This window comes from Emericellopsis cladophorae, assembly GCF_022114955.1.
Source record: "Emericellopsis cladophorae strain MUM 19.33 chromosome Unknown NODE_24_length_302009_cov_114_244240, whole genome shotgun sequence".
Classification (NCBI taxonomy): Eukaryota; Fungi; Ascomycota; class Sordariomycetes; order Hypocreales; family Bionectriaceae; genus Emericellopsis; species Emericellopsis cladophorae.
The window spans coordinates 283,171-302,009 of record NW_026250949.1 but is presented as its reverse complement, the minus strand read 5'-3'; the positions used below and the strand labels follow the sequence as shown (position 1 = coordinate 302,009).

At 54.7% G+C, this 18,839-nt stretch overlaps 5 protein-coding genes across 5 annotated transcripts; 1 reads left to right on the top strand and 4 right to left on the bottom strand.

Annotated features, from left to right (window-relative positions):
* Window positions 1-209: 209 nt before the first annotated feature.
* On the bottom strand, window positions 210-2,364 carry J7T54_002587 (Glucose-repressible alcohol dehydrogenase transcriptional effector-like protein; the record flags this gene model as incomplete). The annotated part of the gene is made up of 2 exons (XM_051506750.1): window positions 210-1,420; window positions 1,476-2,364. 2 exons carry the CDS (start codon window positions 2,362-2,364, stop codon window positions 210-212), a joined length of 2,100 nt encoding a protein of 699 aa, XP_051362085.1.
* A 774-nt stretch (window positions 2,365-3,138) lies between these two features.
* On the bottom strand, window positions 3,139-4,727 carry J7T54_002586 (uncharacterized protein; the record flags this gene model as incomplete). The annotated part of the gene is made up of 4 exons (XM_051506749.1): window positions 3,139-3,446; window positions 3,620-4,361; window positions 4,424-4,456; window positions 4,695-4,727. 4 exons carry the CDS (start codon window positions 4,725-4,727, stop codon window positions 3,139-3,141), a joined length of 1,116 nt encoding a protein of 371 aa, XP_051362084.1.
* Window positions 4,728-5,846: 1,119 nt separating this feature from the next.
* On the bottom strand, window positions 5,847-7,777 carry J7T54_002585 (High-affinity glucose transporter-like protein; the record flags this gene model as incomplete). The annotated part of the gene is made up of 5 exons (XM_051506748.1): window positions 5,847-6,488; window positions 6,539-6,614; window positions 6,710-6,743; window positions 6,839-7,425; window positions 7,476-7,777. The coding sequence occupies 5 exons, from the start codon at window positions 7,775-7,777 to the stop codon at window positions 5,847-5,849; spliced, it is 1,641 nt and encodes a 546-aa protein (XP_051362083.1).
* Window positions 7,778-10,108: 2,331 nt separating this feature from the next.
* On the bottom strand, window positions 10,109-13,198 carry J7T54_002584 (uncharacterized protein; the record flags this gene model as incomplete). Its single annotated transcript, XM_051506746.1, has 4 exons — window positions 10,109-12,011; window positions 12,058-12,986; window positions 13,036-13,143; window positions 13,190-13,198. 4 exons carry the CDS (start codon window positions 13,196-13,198, stop codon window positions 10,109-10,111), a joined length of 2,949 nt encoding a protein of 982 aa, XP_051362082.1.
* Window positions 13,199-15,875: 2,677 nt separating this feature from the next.
* J7T54_002583 (ubiquitination network signaling protein-like protein) lies at window positions 15,876-18,815 on the top strand (the record flags this gene model as incomplete). Its single annotated transcript, XM_051506745.1, has 1 exon — window positions 15,876-18,815. The coding sequence occupies one exon, from the start codon at window positions 15,876-15,878 to the stop codon at window positions 18,813-18,815; it is 2,940 nt and encodes a 979-aa protein (XP_051362081.1).
* Between the last annotated feature and the right edge of the window lie 24 nt (window positions 18,816-18,839).

The window sequence follows — 18,839 nt, the reverse complement described above, 5'->3', positions numbered from 1 at the left end:
GTCCCACAAGCCGTCGTCTGCCCCCCCCCGCCACGCCCAGTCCCTCTCCTTTACCCCTTCCTTTCGGCATACTCGGGGCAACCCCCCCCCCCCCCCCCCCCGAACGCCCGAATTTGCAAGAAAAAGGGAGAAAGGCCCAGCCGGGCCAGACGCCACAAAAAAAGATCATCCAGATGTTCCAACGGACATGCATTGTTTGTCCAGACAGTTTACTTCCTCGAACTCGAACCACCAAAGTCGACCTCGCGCTCCTGAAGCTGCTTCTTGTCCTTGCGGCCCTTGATGACGAATTCGGACATGATCTGGATGTGATCGGCTGGGTAGTGCCAGTAAGGGAAGGCAGGTATCCTAGACAGGTATCCTGGGTCGGGAGGTCCAAGCACGCTGACGACCTCGAGTGAGTTCGTCGAGTACCAGATGTAGTCGATGACGTCGGTGAATCCGGGCGTGTAATTGGTAAACGGCATCTCGTCCGCCGTATTCCTAGTGTGAGCGTACGCGTCGCGCAAGCTGAACGGGTGCTCGATGCCGTCTCGCGTGAAGTTGCCGTACTGGTACTTGGACAACTCGGGGTGGTCAGGAGGCACGTGGCCCTTGGACAGCAGGTCATACACGGAGGAATCGGCTGTGGAGTTGAGATCACCGCACACCAATAGTGGGATTTCCGTATTGGTGCGGTATTCCTGGCTTGGACCGGGCTCGGCTTGAGGGGGTGGTGCTTCGGCATCATCGTCCCTGGGCAAGATGATCATCTTCTTGTCCTTGACCGCAGGCCAGCGCGCGTATTTCTCGGCTAGCTTGGTGACATGCTCCATCAGAATACCCGTTTGGATCAACTTGACATCTGCCAAAGCCACATCCCACGTCAAGTGCGCATTAATAAGGATGACGCGTGCGCCTGTCAACCGTGACTCGAAGAAGCACACCACAGCAATGTTGTCCTTGGGCATGACACGGTTGAAGACGTCGTGCTGGTTCTTCATGTCTGACCTGTTGATGGCGATGGAGGCGAATTCGATGAGCTGCTTGTCGAGTAAGATGAACTTGCTCTGCTTGTAGAACACAGCGCAACCATCAACAGACTGGGCGTCCCTTTCTGACATGGTCTTGGCGCGCGACTTGGGCCAGTGCACACCCTTGTAGTCCATCCGTGCAAGAGGCGGGCTGAGGTCTTCCTTAAACGCATCGGTTGACACCTCTTGCAATGCTAAGAAGTCGGCGTCCCTCTCCTTCAACTCCTCCAGAATGCAGTTCTGGCGGTATGTCCAGTTGAGGGCCTCCGTCGGGGTGTAGCCATATGTGCTCGCTGTGGCATACTTGTCGCAAAGGATATTCCACGAAAAGACCTTGATGCGTTCGAGATTCGCGCCAATGTCTTCCTGGATGACGATATTTTCGCGGGGAGGAGGCGTGGGTGGAGCTGTAATCATACTTAGATCATTGGCACACGGAGAGGAAAAAGATGGATAACTTACGCGGTGCGCTTTCCCTCAGAGCATTGATCAAGCTCTTTGTTCCCTTCTCCACGATTTCCGTCTTTACACCCGCTTCTAGCGGATTCCCCTCGACGCCCAACATTTCCAGCAGATGCAGAGATCCAAGTTCGAATGGTAGCTCGGTGATGTTGTTGCTAAAAAGGAGGAGCTGCTTCAGATATGTGCACATGCCCAGCTCGGGCGGGAGATCGACCAGCTGATTGTACGAGGCGTCGAGGTGTCGCAGCTGGCGGAGCTCGCCAATCTGCTTGGGCAGGCGCGTGAGCTTGTTGGACGCAATGTAAAGCTCGTTGAGAAACTGGTAGCGGAACAGCTCGGGCGCCAGATTCCGTAGACCCTGCCCGCTCATGTCCATATTGTGCCAGTCCTGCCGCTTCGCCTCGTCCATCGGGTTGTACGGCCGTCTCCTATCGGCGAGGTCGGTCTCGTTGTCCGCTTGCGTCTTTGTCGAGACCGCTGGAGGGCCACCTATGCCTTTATTCTCCGACGCCTTAAGCCGCGCATAGTAGTGGGGCTGCTGCTGCTCCGTCATGGCACTGTGAGCCCGTTCTGAGTCCTTGAACAAGCGAAGCTGTTCCTGCCACCCTTCATTTGGTGCCGCCTGGCCCCCTCTAGAGCCGCCATGGCCATTGGGCAGATTCGGGCTGAAGGGGCTGTTTGACAGAACCCCAGACGTGTAGTTGTTGTGGTGGTTGAGTCCGTTGGTGCTGGACAGGCCGTGATCGTGGCCTAGCCCTTGGTGGTGCTGATTCTGGGAGGGGTGGTGTTGCTGGGTGTGCTGGCCGTAGTTGTAGAGCATGTTGGGGATCCCACGGCCAGCACCATTCAGCCGCGCATTGTGGCTCTGCTGATGGTTTTGGGAGTACATGCCAGGAACCTGACGGCTTGGCCGTTAACAGAAGACGTGTTTGCTTCTCACAGAGGAGGGGGAGGTGTAGCTAGGGATCGGAGAATTGTGTCGTCGTCGGCGGGCATCTGTCGCGAATATTGCTTTTATCGCTGAGAATGGCGCAAAGTCTAGATGTAGCGTTCGCTGGGCGTCTACGTGTGCTTGGCTCCCTGGCGTAGGTTTCAGTCCGTCATCAAGCAAGCTTGACAGGGCGCTCCGTAGGCGTTGGCAGACTTTGTGCGGCGACAAAAAAGGCGGTGCGAGGTCTGAGCCAGGGACGTCAGCCAGTGTATCGCTGCAATTCCAAGTTTGCGAAGTGACAGATGTCTTTGTCTGAGACTACAGCACTTGGTGGGAGGGATTGTGTCACCTGCGCGGGTGGGAACGGGAGTATAACATACGACCAGGTGACGGTGAATTCGTAAGGATCTCGAATAGCGCTGGGACTGCAATATATACTCGGGATTGCTGGGGATACTTTAACGTGGTAGGTCGCAACCTGATTCAATGATCGCAGCTTGGTCACCGGTCGAGTGGTGTTCCGCGATCTGGACGAGTTCGGCTGTGATCCACCCCACCGGGTCGGATCATTCAAACCCCGGGTCACGTGCGAGGGGTTCAGCATCATGTTTGAATGAACGTCATGTTTCCTACTCGCGACTCTAACAGCTACTCAACACACTGTTACTCCTCTAGTTGCTGGCTCGCTCTGTTACGTCGTACATCCACCCTCTCGAGATTGGCTGCAGCGTGTCAAGTCTGGTCCTTTTCTCCATCTGTCTGGGTCGTCTTGTCCTTCACGCCATCGCTCAAGCCGTATAGTGTGTCTGGGTTCGAATCATCCAGACCTTCACCACTGCTCGACACCGCGACACCGACCATGCCTGCCACAATCTCCGTGTCGTATTCGGTCTCATTGTCATCCACCCGGACAGGCACCTTGGTGTAGCCGAGGGGAATGTTCTCCACGAATTCGAATGTGATGCCATCAAGCTCGCATTCCGCGCTTTCATGACGAAAATAGTCGTCGTCCCCGGTAATCTTGAACTGGGCACGCTTGCCTATATTGTCCCATCGACACAATGCCGTCATTCAGCCAGATATGCATGTAGGGCCTGAACCGCCTCCCCTGTAGTCCGCAATCTTCGACCAGAATTCTATGACCTCGCTTCCTTCAGGCTCATCAAACGTGCGAACGAAAAAGTCCAGGACCTTCTTTAGACGCAGCGCGAACTCTTGCGCATCAATGCCCCATTCATCAGTTTTCTCCACACGGTCCCGAAGGCGAACCCAGTCATGCTTCTCCCCAAGGTAACAGAGGGGATACCACACAGGAGGCGATACGTGTACTTGAAGTACTCTTGCATAGCACCCATGAACAGCGCAGCCGCCACTACAGTGTCATTGTCGTTGGTTGTAGAGAAGTCTGGCAGGATCCACTGGCGAAGGTCCTTGTCCACCACGAACTTGTGCATTTGACCTGTCATCGACACGGCCATCCGGCCAAGATTGACCGTTCGAATGGTACCCCCTTCTTCGACAACAAGCTCCTTTTTGCCTTGGCGGGCCACGAAATGATTCCGCAGCTTTTCGGCATTGGCGTTGATGTAAAACGACAGCTGCATGAGGATCACAAACCAGGCATCCTCAGACCGCAGGATCAGATGATGATGCGAAGAGTACGCTTGAAGAGCGGCGCTGACCAAGCCGTTGCTGGCGGGCGATATGTTATGGTCGGGGTAGAATGAATACTGGAAGATTTCTTTGCGTGTTTCCGACTCCCTGCGCGCCGTCTGCTTGAGGTGCGCTTCAGGCGAGGTCACAGACTTAAGCCTCCATCCCGGGGGTGCATTGGCGCTTGGGCGGGTAGTCACAGGCACGTTGCTGGTTTTTGCGGTAGGGCTGATTGTTGAAGTAGGGACCGCACTCGGAGTCAAAGAGGCACCAGAAGTGAAGATGCTTCTGAAATACTCAGTCTGTGTTTGTTCTGTGGATCAGTGTTATGTGAGATGTGCCTAGGGCAGTGATGCTCTTGTACAAAGCCCCAGAGCTTCCTTGTATTGCGCTCGTTCTTTCTGCAAGTCAGCAATGGGCGATCAACAATGACCAATCAACAATTGCGATGCGTGGGAGTTCAACTGGTCTCGTGTGATTTGTTGTGAATCATGGACCTAATGTAGGCAATTGTCCACAGCTTTGGGCAATGACGATCGTACAAGCCCATTTCCAATCTCATGAACGCTGTCCGTGCATTACCCAGGTACCTAGTATTAAAGCAAACTTGGTAATTATTCTATGCCTGTCCTTACATGGATTCTGCATCTGGGTTCCGCGAATCTCATGCTGCTCTTTTTGTTGATTTGAAGAATCGTGTGGTCCAAGTTACCCTGAGAGATCTATCCGAGTAATCCGACCGCCAAGCAGCTGTGAGATATAGATCATGGCCTTTACTGCTCAGGCGATTAATTCGCGTTTCGCTTTCAGGCATCATATTCCGAATTGCAAGGCCGCTGCGTTACAATAGTAAGGCAGTTGCCTTAGACCGCTCCAACAGAGCAAGTGAATGCACCAGCAAGTGAATGCACCACATATGCCTTTTGAAGTTATCTCCAACCACAGCATCGAACGATATCAGAGCAGTGGGATCGAAATAAGCGAGAATATATAACTACTGCAAGCAATATCTGACAACAAGAACGTAAGACATATCCAATGGCCTAGCAAGCAAAAAAGTTCAGACTCACGAATGGCTGCCGCCTCTCGATAAGCACAACAAAAATAATGTCCTCAGTGAGGCTCGAACTCACGACCTCTGGATGACTCAAGACTGAGCTTGATCATATTATGTAATATGAGACCAACGCGCTAGCCAACTGCGCCATGAAGACAGATGCTCGAGGGGTTTCTAATTTAATTCAAAACAGCTTAATTCAATGGGGATACCGTGGTTAGACGAAGACTGCTGCGACATGTCGTTTAATTGGTGGGCAGGGCCCCGTATTTGACCTGATCTGGCCATCTATCCGGGTATTGCTCCGACCTCTGCCGAACGATTCGCCCGTGATCATTCCTCAATGAGAGACTTAGAGTAGCAACATAAATGTATCACGTGTGAGGACTACATACGCAAATTCTATTGTTGAGGTGCCTAGTTCTCACACATCTTGCCAATGTACTCACAGTGCATGCTCACATTGCACGGGCACAAGGCCGTATTGAACTTCAACTGCGCAGTGGTTGACTGAATTCGCTGAAATCACTTCAGTTTTAATACAGCAACTCGGCAGTATTGATCAGCAAAATCTGTTGCGTATTGAAGAAGCTGTTTGTGCAATTCTTTCTTGCCACAGCCGAAGGACAGGACCTCATGTCTTTCGCCAACGTTCTGTACAACCCCTTTCAGCACAAATCCCACTCTAACACGAGGGCGCTGCGGAACAAGGCAGTTGTTGCCCCTCGACTTAAACATTCGTCTCGGAGTGAACGGCACGCTCATTGGGAGGCGTCATGGCCTGCTTGTCGCCGTACTTGGCAGAAAGATCGCCGCGCTCCGCTGCTCTGGAAGCCTTGGAAGCAACGCGTGTCTTCCACGCTGGAGTACCAATGTACTTGATGCCATTGGGATCCTCAAAGATGGCCGTCGTCTCCTCGAGAGTTCTCCCAGCTGTCTCAGGGAAGAGGAAGAAGACATGCCAGAATGCCGCAAAGAGGAAGACGGCGAAGACGAGATAAGTCTTCCACTTGATGTTGGCAAAGGCCTCGGGAACGAAGAGACCTAGCGCAGTGTTGAAAGCCCAATTACCAGACGTAGCCAAGGCAACACCCTTGCCTCTAAGAGCGAGAGGAAACAGCTCGGGAGGATATGCCCAGCTAACCGGGCCCCAGGTAGGCGCGAAACTCGCGACGAATAGATACGTGCTCGCGATGAGCGCCTTGGCAGGGGCACCGGTGACCTCCATAGACTGGCTGGGAACTCCGTCCACACCACCTGGCACGACGCGTCCATAGGACCCCATGACACCGGCATTGACGCACATCCACAGGCACATGAAGAATGCGCCCACCAATAGGGTAGGTCGACGACCCCATCTATCCATCCAGATCTACAGCCACGGTCAGCAAAACGTCGTTGGCGCTCAAATAGACAACTTACAATGGCGGGAAGAGTACATAGCACGTTAATACAATAGTTGACCGAGCTGGCGAGTAGAGCAGCGTTTCCTTCGTATCTGAATGATGTTAGCACAATTCTGGAGTATCGTCACAAGATTGTGGCCCAGCGACTTCGCGCTGGGCTGTGCAGTCTGGAAAGGGCCCCACTTACCCTGCCATGGCAAAAATGTTGTTGATATAGTACACTGTGGATTATTGTTAGTTTTTTTACTTTGTACGGCCATGCAATGGCCTGTTAAACGTTCGGTGTGGATTGGTGACTTCGAGAGGATGGACTTACTCATGACGTTCATTCCGGTCAGCTGCGACCAGATCTGCATAAAGAGACCAATCAGGGTGCGGTTGATCATGGCAGGTTTAAAAAGATCCAAATAGGTCACATCTGCGTGGCGACGCTCAAATTCGGCCATGTCCTTAATGTCCTGTAACTCAGACATGACAAAGGGGTGAGAAGAGTCTCCCCTGCCGTGGACAAGGGTAAGAACGGCATGGCAGTCTTCCCAGCGGTCCTTGCGAGCGAGCCAGCGGGGAGACTCGGGCAACAGGAACATCATACCGCCGAGGAAGAGACCGGGGATGATCTGAAGGGCCCAAGGCAATCGAAAGGGAGTTGTGCTGTAGGTCTGCGCGGTACGCCCGCCAATGAATGAGGATCCGTAAGACATGTAGTACATGATCAGGATGCCCCAGGTAATGGCCCACTGCTGGAAGGCAATGAAGCGACCACGTTTGGATGGAGGCGCAAGCTCAGCAATGTAGACGGGAACCTGGGCAGATTCGATACCGATGGCGAATCCGTTGATGGCTCGACCAGCGCAGAGCATGCCGATGTTCTGGGAAGCGGAGCAGATGGCAGATCCGATAGCCCTGTACAGGTTTCAGCACAGATGTTTATTCAGACAAATCGCATCGCTTACCAGAAGATTGTTCCAATGATGATGGACCATTTGCGGCCCAGTCTGTCAGAGAGCGGACCGGAAAACAGGGCACCCGCCCACGAGCCAGCCGACATGGACGCTGTGATACCGCCCTGCACCAAGGGACGTGGTCCAGTGCAATACTCTGCATCTGAGAACGGTGGCCCGTCAGGGCCCTGGTTGAAGTAACACTTGTAGCTCTGTGTCCCGAGCTGGGCAGACAGCGAGGAGATATCGAAACCGAAGAGGCCACCGCCGATGACGGCCACGCCGGCGATGACATAGATATTGCCAATGGCCATGTTGAGTAGCAGTTTTAGCCTTTAGAACTCTAGCTCGCTAGTAAAGAGTCTTGAAGGCTGCGTCGTTCGCACCTGGCAAAAACAGGAGGGAAGTCAACCAACGTCCTGGGATGTGCATGGCGGTTCTTATATTGCTGTGCTTGCGACATGGATCGCCCGAGCTACCACCAGACATCAGCCAAGCAATAATCCGTAACAACGTTGGTCAAAGCAGGGGTGTATCCTACACTGTCGGAGCCTTAGGGCGCGCTTTCCGATCCAAAAGGCGCCATATCGGCGCATTGCGCGAGGAGAGGGCTCCACCCTCCCCATGATCACCAACAGTCACACTTGACCAGGAACATGCATCGGCTGTGTGAAATTGGCGAAGGATTCGCGAAGCCCAACACGGAAGTACAGCTAGTGAGCGCTTTCGTCACACCTAATTACTTGTTGAAGAGCAATACGTGGTTTCGATGCTGCATGAACAGGCAAGGATCCACGCACACTGCCAGGTGACTGGGCCGACTGCTGCTGCCTAACTGGCAAGTACTCGTTTATCTACAATTCTCCCCACATACATCAAAAACCGCTTTCTGGCTTGCAAGAACCCACAAGCGTGGAGGGATTGATGGTGGGCTGGGGATCGTCACCCACCGTCCACGATGCAGCAGCCCCCAAGTGTCAAGACCGAGCAATTGGCCGTCTTGGGTCACTGGTTGTATACGTTCGTACGCGAAGAACAGAGGTTGGCAGCAAATGTCTCCCCATCGACACGTGTGAAATCGCGGTATGACGCACGCCCAGACGGCTCCGTATGGTTTGGTCAAGCAGGCCTCCTTGTAGGGTTGCGAGATCGCGGCGAATGGGAGCTAGACGGGAAAACCCCAGTCGCGGGTGGCTGACTGCCCGCTCCGGCAAAGGCATAATTGTCTGGCACTTGGACGCCTGTTTGCCGGTGCGGTTCAAGATGTGGCAGTGTACCATGATCATGATAGGAGACCTGCCAATACGTCGATGAATGAGTCCGCATAGCTCACCCAGGCATCAGTGCAGGCAATAATCAAAGGGAAGGCTGAGCCCCTCTCCTAATCATTGCAATAAATTCAAGTTGCAAAGAAAGGGAAGTTGTGAGACGAAGATGGACATTGCTGGAGCGAAGGTGGGCAACCCGGACATTTTCCCCACAGAAGGTCCGAAATCCCCAGTGTCGACTCCAGTCCCCGGGACGGCCCCAGTACGGAGCTTTCAACTTTTGAACGCCACTCATATCACCCTGCCCGTCTTCCGGATTGTACGTGCTGCTTGCGCCGTCACTGAACGGCTTCGAGATATTGCTGCGTCGAAGCTCAGCGCCACAGAGCCAGGAACGTGGAAATTGCAGTGGTGGGCCGCTTGACTTGAGCTTAATTAACCCCATAACGTATCTGGAAGCCCGTGGGGATGGTGTCCATGCAGCCAACAGGGATTCTCGGGTATTTGTATGTGCGCATGACGACCATCGAGATCTCAGGTCGACGCCTCGCTCTATTCTAGCCCGAATGTCTCCAACAGTGGTTCTGTGACCGAATGACAAGCAATCGAAACTTCCACCAAGCGGATTTTGCAGTAGAAAGCAGACATCCTATTGACGAATAAATGTGTGCGGCGTGAACGCGGCGTCCAAGCCTTGACGCTCCTTGATACGGTCGAGGAGACGTCAGCACGCCTCAACTACATGTACTCTTTTTTCTTGGAATTTGAGAGCACAGTACTCCGTACAGCAGCTCCTGTGAATTCGAACCCCAGGAGGCCCATGTAACGTGACTGCGGAGGCAGAGAGATTCTTGGTTGGCGAGACGGAACGCGGTCCGGCAGTCGCCTCCGAGCAACAGCAGCCGCCTGAGGAGGCGGATCAAGCTATGACAGCAGCCAAGACAAGACAGGCCCGTGATTCTGCTTGAGATGGAATCCTTCTGGCGCAGACTGGTGTCTTTCGGTCTTTTCTTCTACATGGATGGATCTTTTCTTCTACATGGATGGCATCGCCCTCCCCCATCATCCACGTTGCGTGGTGGGATGATCCAAAGTGAGCCGGTCTACGCCGACATGAAGGCAGAGCGGCCGCCAACTGCTGGGAACGTGGAAGTGGTGTGCATCCCGAACCTTCTGAATAACAAGTGGTGATTTGTGACTTTGGGAAATCACACGAGATGGGCGTGTTGGGCCCATGTTCACTGATCACACCTTGCGCGAGACCTCAACGTCAGAAGCAGAGATATCGAGCATGCCTTCCCTAAGCCAACGTGAATGCTCCATGCACTATCTACTTACCGACGCCATGCAATGCCATATGTGTACCCTTTCCCATACTCACACGAACCGCACCTCGTTGAAGAGACCCGCTCGCACCTGCACCAGACTCGCCAGCTCGAACACAAACGACTGGAAGATCATGACGTTGGTGACAACGTGCGAGACCGACACCGTCTCCGGGTCCTGTGGTGACTGCGGCTCGCCATTCTCGCTTTCCTCGCCCTTGTCTTCATCTCCGTCCTCGTCATCCATCTCGTCCGCGTCGGGGCCAATAGCCGCCTTGCTGAACTCATCTTCGTCCTCCTCATCCTCCCTGGACGCGCTGACAGGTTCCCTGATGGGCGCTTTGTTGAACTTGAGTGGAATGGGATCTATTGTCCTGTCCGGGAGACCTATCCGTTGTGACAGGATGGTCTGATCGGCGGCAGCAAAGTCCGCTATGCGACTCGGATGCATGTCTCCCCGGTTGTCGAGATCTACCCCAATGTCGTCTCCAATCCGACTCGGCGACGCTGTGCGGTAGCCGTTGTGTGTGGGAAAGGGGAACTCTTTCGGCGGTGGTATGGGCAGCGTGCGTGGGCTCGCCGTGCCGTAGTTGTCCACCCTCTGTGACGGTGTCGCTAAGCCGCTGCCGCTGCCGCTGCCACGGTTCTGCTCTCTGCGGCCTCGAGGGCTACCTGAGCGACTAGGTGTACTAAGTTCCGACAGCAGACGTTGCGCGAGGCCCTCGAACGCCGACGGCCTTGATGGGGAACCGCTCCGTGAGAACTCGTCACTAGGACGGTCTGGTGTTCCGAGGGTCATTGGGATATCCCTAGGTTGAGGTTTGGGGCTGTGCAGGATCATGTCTGCGGTATGGAAAGCTTCACGTCTTTGCTGAAGGAGCTCTTCGAACCTGGGGACCGTCTCTTTGTATGTGATGACCTGATCACAGAGTCGCTTGACAATATGGAGCAAGCGTGGCAGCGACTGCTGATTCCATTGTGGCCTGCATCGGCAATCCTTCTGCGACTTTGCTTGCTCGTCCTGTGGCTCGGTGGTCAGCTTCGCAGCATCTGCTGATGGAGATTGTTTGGCATCCTCATCTCCCGAGGCTTCCTCTTCTGAAACGTCCTCATCCTCATCGTACTGATACGAATGCGGGCTTCGAGCTAGCCATCCTTCGATACTCATGTAGCCGCATGTTGCAAGATCCACCAGGCTATCTGTGACTGACAAATTCGTCTCCACGGGGTTCAAGAAGAACGTTTCGAGCAAGTCAAGCATGGCGTTGAGTAAAGGGTCATCTGGCCGTAGTGTATGTTCACGCACTTCTCGCGGTGCACCTGGTAGAGAATCAGATAGCGCAGCCGGCTTGTGGTTGTGGTTCTTTCCCACGTGTGGTGCCACCAACTTCAGCGAACATGGATGGCTCTCGAGCCGTGCCATAGTATCCTTCAAGAGGGAGTCGTAGACGTCGTCGAAATTGTCCTGGCCGCCTACGGCCCCAGCCAAGCTCAAAAGGTACTCAACCTCCTGCTCATGCGCGCCAATGGTGCGATGCACCACGTGGCTAGGTAGCACCTCGGTCTTGAGCAATGTCATGACTGCATATCGATGGTGCCTCTTGAGAATGGCTGACACGAGTTGAAGCGTCACGTAAATTGTCTGCTGATTCTTGGATCGCAGGCAGGCCAGAATGAGGTCAACCAGGTTGAACAGGAGAGGCGTAACGGCAGTGTCGGATTTGGACGCCATCATCGTGGCCAGGTCCATCGATTTGCGCTTCCTGGCACTGCTGATCAAGGAACTAGGCTCGTCGCTCTGTGCATCTGGCGCTTCCGGTAGCGCCAGCAGATAATGCAGAATGAGGTTGATCATGTCAGGATGATCGAGGGACTCGAGGATGCGACGTAGGTACGTCAAGACCGCCACTGACGAACCTCCGTCGATATCGGAAGACTCGAGAAGCGACGGGTACCTGGAATGTCAGCTAAGCCGTGAGTGCCCGGACACACGAGACTCACAGGAGCTGCTGCAGGAAAATGACCTGGAAATGCTCCAGCAGCGTCGACTTGACATCCACTGACTTGCAGTGGTTCAGCACGTCCTGCCAGAAGAGGAGGTGCGACAGGAAAGTCTCAATGTGCGATTGAAACTCGGACGAGCAGGAGCTGATGACTTCGAAGTTCGATGTTGGATGTTGGTAGTCGGAGAAGGCCAGGATCGGTGGCAGTTGATGAGGGAGGTGATCGATCACCAGTTTCCGACTCAGCTGACTATATAGAGCCCCCAGTCCAGTCGCCATGAGTGTAGACAGGTCGCTCTCCACGATCCACTGCTCCAGGAGTGTCGAACTCGACGCGGCCTCGATGATGTACAGCAGACCCGTCCTCGCAAAGTCGCCCACCTTTCCCTCGTGATGGATGTAATCCATCAGGATGTAGAAGAGCGGAAAGTCAGCCCTCTGCGTCCTTCCCGCAAATTTCTCTCGCGAGTCCCGTTTACCCTCATCTTGGCTGCCCTGGGCCTTGAACCAGGCGGGTAGAATATCAGGGGCGAGGCGAATCTTGGTCGTGATGTTGAACGCCAGCTCCACCACTCTCGATTCGGTGTCCAGCCCCAACCGCACACTGTTGGGCCCGGTGATTCTCACGAGAAGATTGGTCAAGCTTGCCGAGAAGGTTGTGTTCTCGACGAAAGCTTCCTCCTCACTCTCGATGAGCGTCGCGAAGAACAAAACTGCTTCCTTGATGATCCACTCGTTGTACGACGTCGTCGCGATTTTCCCGATAGGCACGTAGATATGGCGGGAGGAAGCAAACTGAATGCACGGATGCGGAAGGGGTCGTCTGGACTCGTCGCTGAGGATGTTGGTGAGCTCCTGCAGGCGGATCTCGAGCGTTTCGGCAGCATCGCTATCGCGGGAGAGGTTCGACGAGGTACGCCATGTTGTCTGTCAGTGAGCAAACGTGCTGCCACCGCAGTGCACGGCGAAGGCCTACCAGGAGATTCCCATATTCCTTCTCAAACCTATGAAGGCGTTTCGCGGGGTCCTTGGCTTGGTCCTGGCGCGAGCTCCCCGACGAGAGGGGGCTCATGAGACGTGACCACTTCTCGGTCAGCAACGCTCAGCTGCAGTGACGTGTTGATACTCACAAAGTCCATTGTGCTTTTGGAGTCACGTCATCCCGAATTCCGGGCATAGGGGAGCAGCCTGGGCCTGGTATGTTCGGCAACTGTCGCGTTGGTGATGGTCGAGTATCGCGGCTTGTTCCACCCGCTACCCTAGCGTGATGCGTTCCGGATAGATGCATAATTAGCTGGGGTTCCATATCTCACGGATGCCTGGTATCTCGAGGGCTCACTATACGTACTACGTACTTCATGAATGGTCCTTCTCATGCCTTTCGCTCAACTGAACAGCTAGCTCAATTCGAACGTAGCCAAGACTTTCATCAAAGCTTCAAGCAGCCAGGAGGCACAATGCTCATATCTGCTCATGCAGAGGCCATAGCCTGCGCGGTCGAGCTTCGCAGGAAGATAGAGGCAAAGCCAGGTCTGCTTTCTAGTCACTAGCATATAGCAGGTACTAGTAATACTACTATAGTAGTTACATTGCAAAATCAGTACATACTGGGTTACTTAAACCAGGGCCTATACGTACTTGCCTTTGTCTTCAGTTAGTAAGCAAAGTTCATATTTGTACAAGGCAGGGTACGATCTGGAGCGACCTCAACAGACTTTCCACTGCGAAAAACCACTCACTAGTTGCTCAATTGTGAAGGAGTAAAAACAAATATTTTAAAATTAAAATTAAAATTAAAAACAAATAAAAAATTCGAATTTGTGGCCTTCTTTTCGGACGCAGCCTGATGAGCCTCAGAGCCGGGCATAATTATATGCCCTTCAACGCCGAAAGAATTCTTACGTACAAGCCTGTAGGATAAGACGCCAAGCTCAGCTAACTAACCTACACCTTTTCGGAGCCATGATCATCCTCCCAGTGCGAGTCGCGCAAAATTCGACACGACACCACGGAATACTTATTCGAACACGGGGAAGTAGGCTGCGAATGGTGGTCGCTATTGGGAGAGTGTGGTTGAGGTGAATGACTAACGTCAGCTTGAAACTGGTCGCGGAGAGCGTCAAAATGCGAGTGAGATGGGGCTTTTGGCTGCACCGATATTTCTCTGTCGTAATTACCCCGCCGTAGCAAGTCAGCTTGCCCTAACTGCAGACACCATCACGAGCCGGATAATAAAGGATGCCATCGCCAGTTGCAACAGTGTGGTGATCGACGGCGGGGCTACGACAACGACTGGACGATAGGCTGCGTTTGCCAAAGTTTGCAGTCAAACGTGACTGATGGAGCGGCAGCCCCGCCGCATGGCGCATGGCATGGGTCGGCGTGGGCAAGAATTCCATTGTCTCCTGGACAAGCATTGACGCGTGAAATTGAATTAGGAAGGCTGCTTGCATTCGACCAGAAAGAAGCAACAAGTGATGAGACAACTCGACAGCGCGTACTTAATGTGACAAGCTTGCGTCGCATCTGCAGACTGGAGGGCAGCATTGCGAGCCACACTATCGGGCGATTTACCCAGAATGACCCGATGACCCGATAAGCTTCTCTTGTTTTACACGGATACATCACATATAGTACCCCAACTAAAATTAAATGGCAGCTGCCAGCTACAAGAAGCCATCGCGAGGCAGCGACGTCAAGCAGTGCGCAGACACCACGTCCAGAAGAAAAACCTTGTCTGCGGACGTTTTCCCCGTCATGCGCAAGCAACGCAGCTCATCAGAGGCGGGACTGTTACCACGGCAGTCGCAGTTAAGGGCTGTTGAGCCCCATCCGACCCCAGGGCATCGCGCCATGCTGAATTCGACGAATGGGCAGCACATCATCAAGGCAGCGATTGGCGGACAGTGATCCTCGAGGCTGGGTTGCACTCGCGGAATTCGGCACTCTGCCATGGTTGGCTGGTTTGTGCAAGGCCTGGCGTGCTGAGCGCTCCATGTCCCGTCTGCACACCCTTCCAGGCCATGTCAAATGCCGAGCCGCCATTGCTAGCACCGACAAAGTATAACGCAGGGCCGTAGCTTATTTTGCAAGATGACTGGACTTGGGTGAGGCGCATGCGTGGTCACTGTCACTGGTCAGTACATATAGACTCATTACGGTTGCATGGACCCTTGAGCAACTCCAGTGAGTCCAGTCTCCAGCCCATGTCAACTCAACCAGCCCAGTGCTTCTTTTAGTTCCAGGGCCAAGCGTGCAAATGTTAAAGCTGGAGTCTAATAGCGGCTCTGCCAGTGGAGTACAGGTGCTGCAGGCCCTGAGCAGCCCTGGGAAGCGGCTGGGACTTAGCATGTCCATGACAGACTCTGACCAATCATGGCTCGATACGACGGCGCCTCTGTTCCTGTTCCGGCCGTTCCTGCCTCCAAATGTCCACCCACTCAACGCTTTCCTGCACTTCTTCCCGCTTCTGAAAATCTCACCCCTTCACCACACCACCGGCACCCACCATTCGTATTACCCAGCAGGCCACGGGAGTATTGTTACTTTTTCATAGTCCGACGCTGCTGCCTGTCCGACGACGGCGACGACGACGAACCATCATCGTTTCGTCTCGAGACAGCGGCCTTTGCACTACCGAATTGTTCAATCGATAATTAGCTTCATTTCCACGCCGCGTCCAGATTGCACGCATGACGACGCTTCCCTGCCCCTCGCCCTACTCGTGACCCAAGTTCCGGGTCCCCGACAATCACCGTCCTGTCGGTCACGCACGACCACCTGCGACGGCCTCAGACACTCCCTCGGCCTTTGCGCATGCCTCGTGCCTCAGGGTCGGGCAAGCGACACTCAGGCGCCGCCGGTCAGCGCGACACTCGGCACGAGAATGGGCTCGTTGGCCCTGCTACTGCCAAGCGAGTCGTAGGCAAACGAAGCCACGCACAGCTCGACGCATCCGCCCAGGGCTCGCAGCCTAGGACGGCTGCTGAACATGCTGCCTCTGGCCTGCCCCGCCAATCTCTGCCTACGTCGCCGCCCCGAAACCGCGGCGCCGAGCAGCAGCCCAGCATCGACGGCGTCTGTAAGGAGAGCCATGCAGGCAACGACCCGGGCAACTCTGTCGATATCAACGGCGCGCGCAAAGTTTTGGATGCATTAGGTTTAGACGATACATCGTCCGAATCCGGTTCATCGCTCATGGCGCCTCATCAGACCTCGGGCGCTGGCGGCGTCGACGCCGGACACCGCCAGATCGACGTCAATGCCTTGAAGGATGTCAACGTTCACCGCGATCAGGGCCCCCTTGAGCTTGCCGCAACCGTGCTCAAGGCGCTTCCCATGCAGGATACGCTGGCCATTCTGATTATTCTGATGCACCTACCGGCTCTCTCGCTCCTCTTCATCTATGCCGTCTTTGCGCTCCTCACGTTTGTCCCGCCCGTCACGCTCAACTCGTACGTGAGCATCAACTTTGCCGAAATCCTCGATGGCACCGCTACGACGCCCGCGCCTGTGACGCTGTTCACTATGGACGTCATGTTCTTCTTCTTCTGGCTGTTTCTCTGGCACCCACTGCAAGAGCTGATGCAGGATCTGGCGAAGCCTGTGATTGCCATTACGCTCGGCGGCGGTACAGGTTCGCGCGATGGAGCGTCGCGAGGGATCACGACAACGTTCTTCTGGGTCATGCTGCATCACATTTTGAGGGGTACCCAGTCTCACTGGGCGCGCATAGCTCGACATATTCCCGACAACTGGCCCGTACCTGCGGCTTTTCATGAGCCTTGGAAGCTGCACGAGGAGCACTATGAGACTAAGGGCTTGATTGGCTGGGCCAAGAGCCTGTTGGCCGTGCATATCTTGACCCAAGGAACTATAAGGGCGATCAAAAAGTGGTATCTGAGACGGGAGCGCGAGAACAAGGATGGGAAAGACGGAGGCGACCCTGAAGTAGGAAAACCACATGGGAGCACCGACAACGCAGCGGACGCCACTCTCGCTACGCCAGAGATCGAAATCAACGCCCAGCAGACGTCGGCCCCGCCTTTAGTGAGCAAGAAGAGGAGGAAGCAAAGCGCACAGATACGCCTACAGCAGCCCTTGTGGGCTGCACTTGCAAGCACAAAGATTGTATTTATGAAGGAGTGGGAGCTGTCCAACACGTCACGGGAGCAGGCTGGATCCAACGCTACCGATGTCCACAATCTGGGCAACGCGCCGTTTGAGCGGCAGGAGCGCCAAATATGGATTGTTTACGTGGGTAGTGATGAGGTTCATTTCAACACCAGTCTGTTTCCCCACGAGCACTTGGAAGAAGACAGCGTTCAGGGGAGCAAGGACGATTCGATTCCAACCACGGCGCAGAAGCTCTCCGGGCAGCCTCTTTACGTCCGCATCAACAACGCCTTCTGGCAGCCAACACGCATGTACCCGCTGGACGCGCCTGGTGGCGAGACAGAAGAGGAAGAGGAGGGCGCTCGATGGACTGGCGCCATCTACGGACTCCGACCCACGTCCAAGTATGTCGTCGAGTTTGTTGACCGCAGCAACGACACTGTCTTGTTCAAAACAAGCATCCGCACTGTCAGCGAGCCACAGCGCGAGACGGAAGCCGGTACTGCCGCGCCGCCTAATGGCCAGCACTCTCTGCAGCCCGACTCGCCCGCCACGACGCTCAAGACTTCCATTGCTGCCGCCGAAGCTAGGCTGACCGAGGAGAAGAACCGCCTCAAGACAGTTCGCAAGGAGTGGAAGTCGCGCATCAACAACTTGAAGAAGGACATTGAACTGGCCGATAATCAACTGTCATCTGCAGGCAATTCCGACGAGAAGTACAGGCAAAAGATTCGCCAGCAGGAGACTCAGAAATCGCAGGCGGAACGCGAAGCCCAAGCCCTTGTGGACCAGCTCAAGAACTACGACGCGGCGCCGGAACTCACCGATCGTAAGAAGAAGGTCGAAAAGCTCTACGGAGCCGAGAAGAAGCTCTACGACGGGGAGAAGAAGGATTTTGAGGAGTTCAAGTCGAAGCTGGACAAGGAAGTTAAGGCCAAGGAGTTGGAACACTCGAATCTCATCAGCAAGGTCAACAAGATCAAGACCCGCATCAACAAGATCGAGACGGAGCTGGCCAACATCACCGACGCCAACACCCGGGGGCTTGACGAGGCCGAGCGTCGCCGTCAGGAGCGCGTGACGTGGCAGGAGCACAGTGCCGCCGTGGAAGTGAACTATCGGGAGCGTCTGGCACACATCAGAGCCACGAACGCCGGCAAGGTTGAGCAGATTCAGGCCATGCAGGCGCAGCTGAATGCCATTATGAGCACCAGTGCGGTCCACATGTCTCTTGACCAGATGGCCCAACTGGGGGATTACCAGCAGCAGCAGCAGCAACAACAGCAACAACACCCTGGCATGTGGAACCCGAATCCTGCGGCTCCGCCTCACATCCCGTCAAACGTCTGGGGCACTTCTGGCGATCTCGTTCCTACCGTTTCCTCCTTTGCTGGCCCTTCTGCCTGGCAAGCCATGGCCACCGCGGCACCCTTTGAGCCCCGCGCTAAGACGCGTGGACGGAGCTCTAGCATGTTGAGCGATGTGAGCGGCTTCACGCAGCCAAGCGACGACGACGAGGGATCTCTGCCGACATGGCGGGGTGGACAGCGTCCTCCTGGGTTTGCCTATCCGGCGCAGGGCGGCAGTAGTGGTGGCGGCAGCGGGCAAAACGATAGCTTCCCGAACAGTCCAGTCTCGTGAGCGAGTAGATAGTAGGCAAAAACC